Below are 7290 nucleotides of genomic sequence, written 5' to 3'. Positions count from 1 at the left end.
TTCCAAGTGAACTAGAAATTGGATCACTTTAGGGGACAATGCAATCTGACCCAAATATTGCAAGTGAACCAAAAACAAAACATTTACTTGCCAGCAATATAAACCATAGACACAATTCATGGATCTGTATATGATTTAAGGGTTGATAACTTTCAAATTCATAACCTATTATTGTCATGACTTGCTCGTCGTCTGTGAAACAACCCATCACGACCTCTCTCATCAGGTCCTGCCCTCTCCTTCATTCGCTGTCTTGTCAGCTGCTTATAACGTTTTCCTTCTTCTAAAAAACACTAAAGCAAAACCAGAAAACCCAAGACATTACAGATTTGATGTTGCTCCATTATTTCTGAGACCAGAAGCCAATTTCACTCTGAGTTTTTGTCCAAGAGACCTTGTGACATTTGTTTACAATGTTTGCTAAGTATGGCAAAGTGCAGTGCCGAAAAACCGAACCAAACGAAAAAGCCAACGATGTTGCACCCAGTCTACCGAACTACAGGCGTGAAAGCGACCTTAAACCAAGCGCTGCAGCTGGAAATGAGACTCTTCACGGCCCTTCACGGCCCTTCACAGGTCTTTAGCAAATCTTCCAGGAAATGAACCACCACCTCTTTACCTCTCTCCTCCTCTCCCCATCCCTCCCCTTCAGCCTTCAACTCCTTCAGTCTGATCAGGGTCTCCTGAAGACCTAAGACTCTCTGCTGAGGGGTAAAGCTGTCCCCCACAGCATCTTTATCTCCATCTGCCCCCTCTCCTCCTCCTTCCTCCGCTCGGAGATATTTGATCAAATGCTCTTTGATGCCCCTCCCCTCCTCGCCGGCCAGCGATGCCCCGAGGCCAGGCATGTCCTGTGACTGGCTGACACTGAGCAGGTGTAGAAGAGCTTGCGAGAGCGTGTGTCGCAGGCTGGCACTGTAGCGGTACTCTAAGAAGTCGTTTGTATCTTCGCTGTTCTCCAGCGCTGTGGCCAGGGAACGCCACACGCAGCTGAACTGCTGTGAGTCCCCGTAGCAGCCGCGCTTGGCTGGAACCGCCAGGGCGGCGGCAGACTTGATCCGCACCTTGAAGTTCTTACAGGAGGTAACAACACGACAGAGAGAGGAGAATGCGTCACTAGACCAGGGAGCTGAGTCTACGAGGAGGAAAGAGACAGAAATGAACTGTTAAATTTGACAGGCAGGCATCAATAAAACAAAACTAAAATTCAGATCAATCACAAACAGGAAAAAATGCTTATTTCCTTTCTTGCAAAGAGTTAAATGAGAAGGTCAATACCATTTTCAAGTCTTTACGCTAAATATGAGGCATGTTAAGGCAGTTAGCTTAGCATAATACTGGAAACAGCTAACCCGGCTTTGTCCAAAGGTAACCCTACCAGCATCTCTAGCCCTCACTGATTCACAGGTTTTGAATCTGCAGTTTGGCAGTTAATCTGTACAAAAAACAACAGTTTGTGGTTATACAGGAGAGTTACCGGCTGGAACTATTTCTTGGCTGAGCGCAATGATAGCAGTAAAGTATTTCTGTCACTGTGAGGTTGCTAGGCAACTAGTAGAGACTCCAAGAAGTCACTGTGTCAAGAATTAGTTACACAGCATCAGATCTTTGTTAAAGAAATAGTTTAACATTTTTCTGAAATACACCCGTTTTGTCCTTTCCAGTCTTTATGCTAAGCTAGCCATCTTCTTACTTCATATGTAATGAAAAGATAAGAGAGCGGTGCTCACATTCACCTTTATCTCCAGCTTTCAACAAGCAGGCAAATAAGGATAGTTCCCAAAATAAGGAACTATTTCTTTGCATCCTGGTTGAAGCATGGTCAAAGAGTCGGTACAATGACCCGCGTTGACCAATTCATGAGGGCAAACAAGGTGAATGTCCTTGGAAAAAGCAAATGAATGAAGACTTACCGAGTGGAAGGGCTGGGTTTCTGAAAGCATTTCCCAAGGCGTAACAGGCATTCCATCTGACCTTCATAGTGGCCTCTGATTGGACAGTTTTAACCAGAGCAAGGACTGCATCTTCCAGCGGGCGTTGGAACGCAGATCGACTCAGCTGACTTTGACGCAGGAAATGAAGCAGATTCCCGAGTGCTCGCACTGCGTTAGACTTCACCTGGGGGGTGGTGAACGAGGTTTTACTAAGAAAGTCGGCATTAATGTAATGACATTGTTATGTTGATTGCCCATTCTCACAGATTCAGTCGTTTCCTATTTGACTGAACTGTGTCCCAAACACATCCATTTTGAAACTACTTCATAGCAGAACAAAATGTGGCAAGACAAATTGGAATGTCTGTGCCTTGCTTTTGTGTGTAAAAGAGTGAGCGCTCTCACCCTGTCTTTGTCGGCTGATGCTCGGGTGGCTGCCTGCAACATCTTTAGAAGCAGCATGTCTGATAACTCTTCCTGGAAGTCCACACCTACACTCTCCCTGATAAAGAAACAGGAGATAAACAGATTACAGAAATACAATCTCTGATAACAGACTATATACACTGAATACCATACTAGCCTGGTTTCATCCAAATCAGTTACCCAATTCTTTTTTTTTTCTCAAAACCTTTTCTTTGTTAATAACATGATGAAAGTTAGGCTTTTATTTTGTAAGATAAATAAGTGATCCATGCTTTAATCTTGTCAGGATGAAATGTCTTCCATTTACTGTCATGGAGATGCATTCATTGTGTTTTCTTAAGAATTAACTTAGCACCTTATATCCATGTTTTCTTACATATTAACAATAAGGGTGTCTGTGAGGTTGCCTAGGGACCAGGCCGCCTTGGCACGGACATTTGGAGATCGATCATCAAGTGCAGCGAGTATAGTGTTTGCTGTATCCGCCACGAACATCACATCCTGAACAGAGGAAAAAGAGGGGGGGGGGGGTAATAATTCAGCAACATGTTACATGGTGTTCAGTACGCGCATAGTTGGTGGTCAGTGTCCCTACCTCTCTGAGACATGGGAACAGTATGTAGACTCCCAAAGCCCTGACGGCTGCGGTCTTCACCAGATAGTTTTCACTGTAGGTCAGCCCCAGCAGCACGGTGATGCACATCAGCTGCGTCTTTTCCTTAAAAAAAAAATTAAAAAAATAAACATCACACATCACACCTACAGCTCCATTGAGCTCAGTATTAGTTGTGTAAAAACAATTAAAGTGAAACTTACAGGCAGCTGTGCGAAGGCCTGCGGTAGAATGGAGGGGAGCGTGTCGCAGGCGCTCGTCTGCAGAGTGGGATGTTGTTCGTTCTGTAGTGCTCCGTTCAGAGGACCACTCAAGACTTCTGACCAAAAGAGCACCACCTATATCATGCAAATATATGTATGAAAACACATTAATAGATCACAATTCATATAATTGATATTAACCAAATTTTAAAACTACGTTCTCCTTTCTCAAGTTTCTGTTTTTAAAAATGGCAACAAACAGAAATAGGCCGTATGGAACATTGTCATTAAACTGTATATTCTGTATCAGGGTAGACCTGTTTTAAGATAGTTTGTACTTACTTGGCTTACGGGGACCCTCAAGCTCTCAGGCACATTTTTCTCTGGCCTGTACTGCTGGATTATTCCTGTCCCTAACTCCTCTAGTAACTAAATAAAAGACAATGACATGCAGATTAGTGCACAGGTCTCCTTCTGTCTCAAGCTGTCATTTCACAAAATTTTCAAATTTCACAGTCACACCATTTGTACTGCTGAAGCTTGGACAGAGGTGCAGATAGAGTAAAAAAAAGAAGCAAGAAATACACAAGAGTGGAACACATATAGATACAGATGGCGTAAAAGAAACTTGAAGGTGTTACCTTAGCTCCATGCAGTTGTATGGAGGGGTCTGTCTCCCCAAGGCAGCGAGCGCTCACCTGCCCAATCTCACACAGACATGCTTGAGCTAGAGAGAAGTAGCCACGCACCAGGTGGGACATGACCTGAAACACACAGGATTTCACACTTAAAAAAAAACTTCTGATTTTTTAGAAATGTCTGTTAAGGACTTTCTTTTGTCCATTTGTGGTTCATCCAATATCCATCACCTGTAGAGCTTCTAGTCGGACAGGGGAGGGCTCTAAAGCAGCACCTCCTCCTGTTCCCGCTCCATCGCTGTCTGATTGGTCCTCTCTGGGCTGAGTCACCAGCAACACACACAGCCGCAGCAGCCACGGTGGGGCCGTGTCCTCCTCCCCCGGTGTGCGAGGAATGTGGGGGGAGTGTGTCCGCGAGCTCCGCAGGGAGGGTTTGACTGGTGTGCGAGAGGGCGAGGACACACCGTCTCTTTGTCTCCAGCTGAGACCTGAGTCCTGTGGCGTGAATGAGCCAGTGCTGCTGCCCTCCGGCTGTTGGAGGAGAAGCTGCACCTCAGGGAGAGGAGCCTGAGTCGTCACCAGAGCCCCATAAAGTGTCAAGACGGACACACGAACGTTCACATCTGAAGACAGAGAGCAGTTGTGAGAAGCTTGTGTTGCTAACCTGTTTGCGTAAATCCTTGTGTGCAGTTCACTGAGCGCACAGACAAAATACAGACCTCTGTGGCGCACATAGGGACGCATCTGCTTCCAGAGCGGGCTGAGCAGACCAGGTCTGAGGCGGTGGTAGGGAGCGTTTGCCACCAGGTAGGCCAGACACTAACAGACAGGATAAGCCATTAGAGCTGTTGGTCAAATCTCAGTGATACCAGATATCACTCCCCAACCACATGTGTGCATGTTTGAAAACATGTTCCAGTTTTAACTTGACCTTTACATGAGCTGTACATGTAAAGCTCAACATTGAACACACACACACACACACACACACACACACACACACACACACACACACACACACACACACACACACACACACACACCACACACCACACACACACACACACACACACACACCACCACCCACCACACACACACAACACGCCACACACACACACACACACACACACACACACACACACACACACACACACACCAAATTTAAATCAAAAAATCATTAATTTTAAAAATTTTCAATGTACAGACACTGGACAAGAAGAGAGAAAAAAGTAGCAGTAACAGAAGAAAAAGCTTTCAGAAGGTTGATCACAAAACATGCATGTTAATGTACCTTTATGACCTGTGTGAGCGTCTGAGGGGAGGTCTCGGCCAGCAGAGCCAGACTGAGAGCGCGGTGCAGTTCTCTGATGGAAGTAGCCAGCGAGAAGGAGAAAGGTGTGTAAGATGTACGAGGAGACGCCGTATCTTCAGCCACAGCCAGGAACTGACGGGAGCCATCCAGCATGGCCGACAACACCTGAAGCGCAGACGCACGCACCTGGAGGGGAGAGAAAACAGACGGATGCTACAGCCGTACATTTCGAGGAGCATTGTAACATGAGTGTGGCCGTATTGTACCTTTGGAGAAGGGTCCTTGAGTATAATTGTGAGGAGAGTGAGAGTCGGCAGCCCACCAACAGGAGAGTCAGGGATGAAGGAGGACCAGTAGCCGTACAGAGTTCTCTTCTCTACAGCTTTCACCACCGCTAGCAGACAGTGCAGTGCTCCCTGACGCACACGACCGTGGTAAAGCCTAAGAGAGAAAGATACTGCAGGATGATTTTGCAGTTGATGCAGCATTAGAAGGAAAAAAAACTTTACCATCCACTTTATAAAACTTACAATAAAAACAAAAAAACATGCATGCTTGTACCAAAAAAAGAGATAGATGTGACATGGATGGACATGGGCTTTCTGGTGGTTTTCTCTACCTTAATTTGCTTTGTGCACTGCCTTCCGGGTCAGAAAACTCTGAGTCAGAACTTGTTTTTTTCCACGACGGGTAAAGAGACGGGCCAGAGGGTTTGGACAAAGACTCAACTTCCCCTCTGCCCCCCTCTCTTCCACCTCCTTTCTGAGGTTCCGCTACAGGATCTCGATCATCTTCTTCTCCATCCTCACCCCTGCTCTCCTCAGTGCTCGTCTTCTTCCCCTTTCCCCTGGATTTCCTCTTTTTATTCTGGAGGAGAAACATGAAAAACACTTCAACCAAAAATGTGGGTTTCATCCCGGATTTTGAAACGCCTCTTACTACAACAATGAAGACTTGTCTTACCCCTGAGGTTTTGCCGGGCACACGGGCTTCCTTTTGTGACTCAATGGGTTTTGGTGGTTCAACAGGTTTTGATGCAGAGAGCCCCTCGTACTGAGGAAGAGGTGATGGGTAAAGAACAGACGGCCACTCCACACTCACACCTGGAGTTCCCTGGAACAAGAGCCTCTGCAGAAAACATGTACACGGTCTCCAAACAATTACTACAATAGATTACCGTCATGTTTGTTTGTGTTTATAAAAAGGGCAAAAAAGTGATAAAGCAATTAAAAAATCTGTTGTACCTTAAGTGCAGCCAGTACAGACCCAACCTCCTCTCCTCCGCCAAATTTCCACTTCCCACCCGAGAGACAACACTGAAGTCCTTTCAGTGCTGCCTGGATCACCTACACACAGAACACAAGGGCAGGCTTAGATCATCCACGATTAAATGAATTTTTATGAAATGTTCTTTCCATTATGCCAATTATCTGTACCATGCAGTAGAAGAGTTCATCCGTGTCGGGAGGTTTGGGTGACTGCAGAGTCGTCAGGAAGACTCTGAAAGATACACTTCTGTATTGATCATCCAAAGGTGGTTGACCAGGGATCCTAGAGAGAAACAATTAAGCCAACCACAGTATTGACAGGTTGTGAACACAACACTGACATATTATTATCTTTTAGGTTGATATGGCACCCTAACTCAAAACTTTAAAAACACCTCTTCAGAAACAATTTCAGGCACACCATGTCCATGTTTTATAGTCTACATAGTGGGTGCACATTACACAGACAAAAATGCACTATGGCTACTGGCTAAATGTATCAGCACATTAAAGCCTACCTGAGACAAATGTTGGCCATACAGGTAAGAGCAACACGGCGTAACTCCATATTTGGCTGAGATGGAGAACTATACAGCAAGAGGACTCCATCTTCACCCAGCAAGTCATTGAGGTGCTATGAATGAGAAAAATCTCAATGTACAGTATATATTCAGCAGTTATCATACACTTGTACACTTTCACAAAGCATGTACAAATATCTACCTGGTGGCACTGAGGTCCATTCCCATACACTACTGTAGAGAGTGCCAAGAGGACATCTGAGTGTGTCCAAGTACTGCACACTTTCAGCGCACTGGCGGTATAATTCACCAATACATCCAAGGTCCGCTCGTCCATTATTACCTTTTGAAACAGTGAAAAGAGAGAGTAAGAAA

At 45.4% G+C, this 7290-nt stretch overlaps 1 protein-coding gene across 1 annotated transcript in view; it reads right to left on the bottom strand.

The window, feature by feature from the left end:
• Window positions 1-7290, bottom strand: part of heatr6 (HEAT repeat containing 6) — an 8585-nt gene continuing 1295 nt past the window's right edge. The window contains exons 3-20 of the mRNA XM_032532790.1: window positions 7118-7258; window positions 6913-7028; window positions 6563-6677; window positions 6371-6472; window positions 6090-6254; window positions 5746-5993; window positions 5393-5567; window positions 5106-5312; window positions 4534-4633; window positions 4046-4437; window positions 3818-3940; window positions 3519-3605; window positions 3177-3311; window positions 2956-3078; window positions 2737-2861; window positions 2340-2436; window positions 1914-2118; window positions 1-1135 (exon numbers count right to left, since the gene is read on the bottom strand). Of these exons, the coding sequence (XP_032388681.1) occupies window positions 561-1135; window positions 1914-2118; window positions 2340-2436; window positions 2737-2861; window positions 2956-3078; window positions 3177-3311; window positions 3519-3605; window positions 3818-3940; window positions 4046-4437; window positions 4534-4633; window positions 5106-5312; window positions 5393-5567; window positions 5746-5993; window positions 6090-6254; window positions 6371-6472; window positions 6563-6677; window positions 6913-7028; window positions 7118-7258 (3231 nt within the window). The 3' untranslated portion in view covers window positions 1-560. The remainder of the gene's footprint in view (window positions 1136-1913; window positions 2119-2339; window positions 2437-2736; window positions 2862-2955; window positions 3079-3176; window positions 3312-3518; window positions 3606-3817; window positions 3941-4045; window positions 4438-4533; window positions 4634-5105; window positions 5313-5392; window positions 5568-5745; window positions 5994-6089; window positions 6255-6370; window positions 6473-6562; window positions 6678-6912; window positions 7029-7117; window positions 7259-7290) is intronic.

Source organism: Etheostoma spectabile, chromosome 13, assembly GCF_008692095.1.
Source record: "Etheostoma spectabile isolate EspeVRDwgs_2016 chromosome 13, UIUC_Espe_1.0, whole genome shotgun sequence".
Classification (NCBI taxonomy): Eukaryota; Metazoa; Chordata; class Actinopteri; order Perciformes; family Percidae; genus Etheostoma; species Etheostoma spectabile.
Note: the sequence above shows the minus strand (reverse complement) of the source record. Positions and strands in the feature narration are given on the sequence as shown.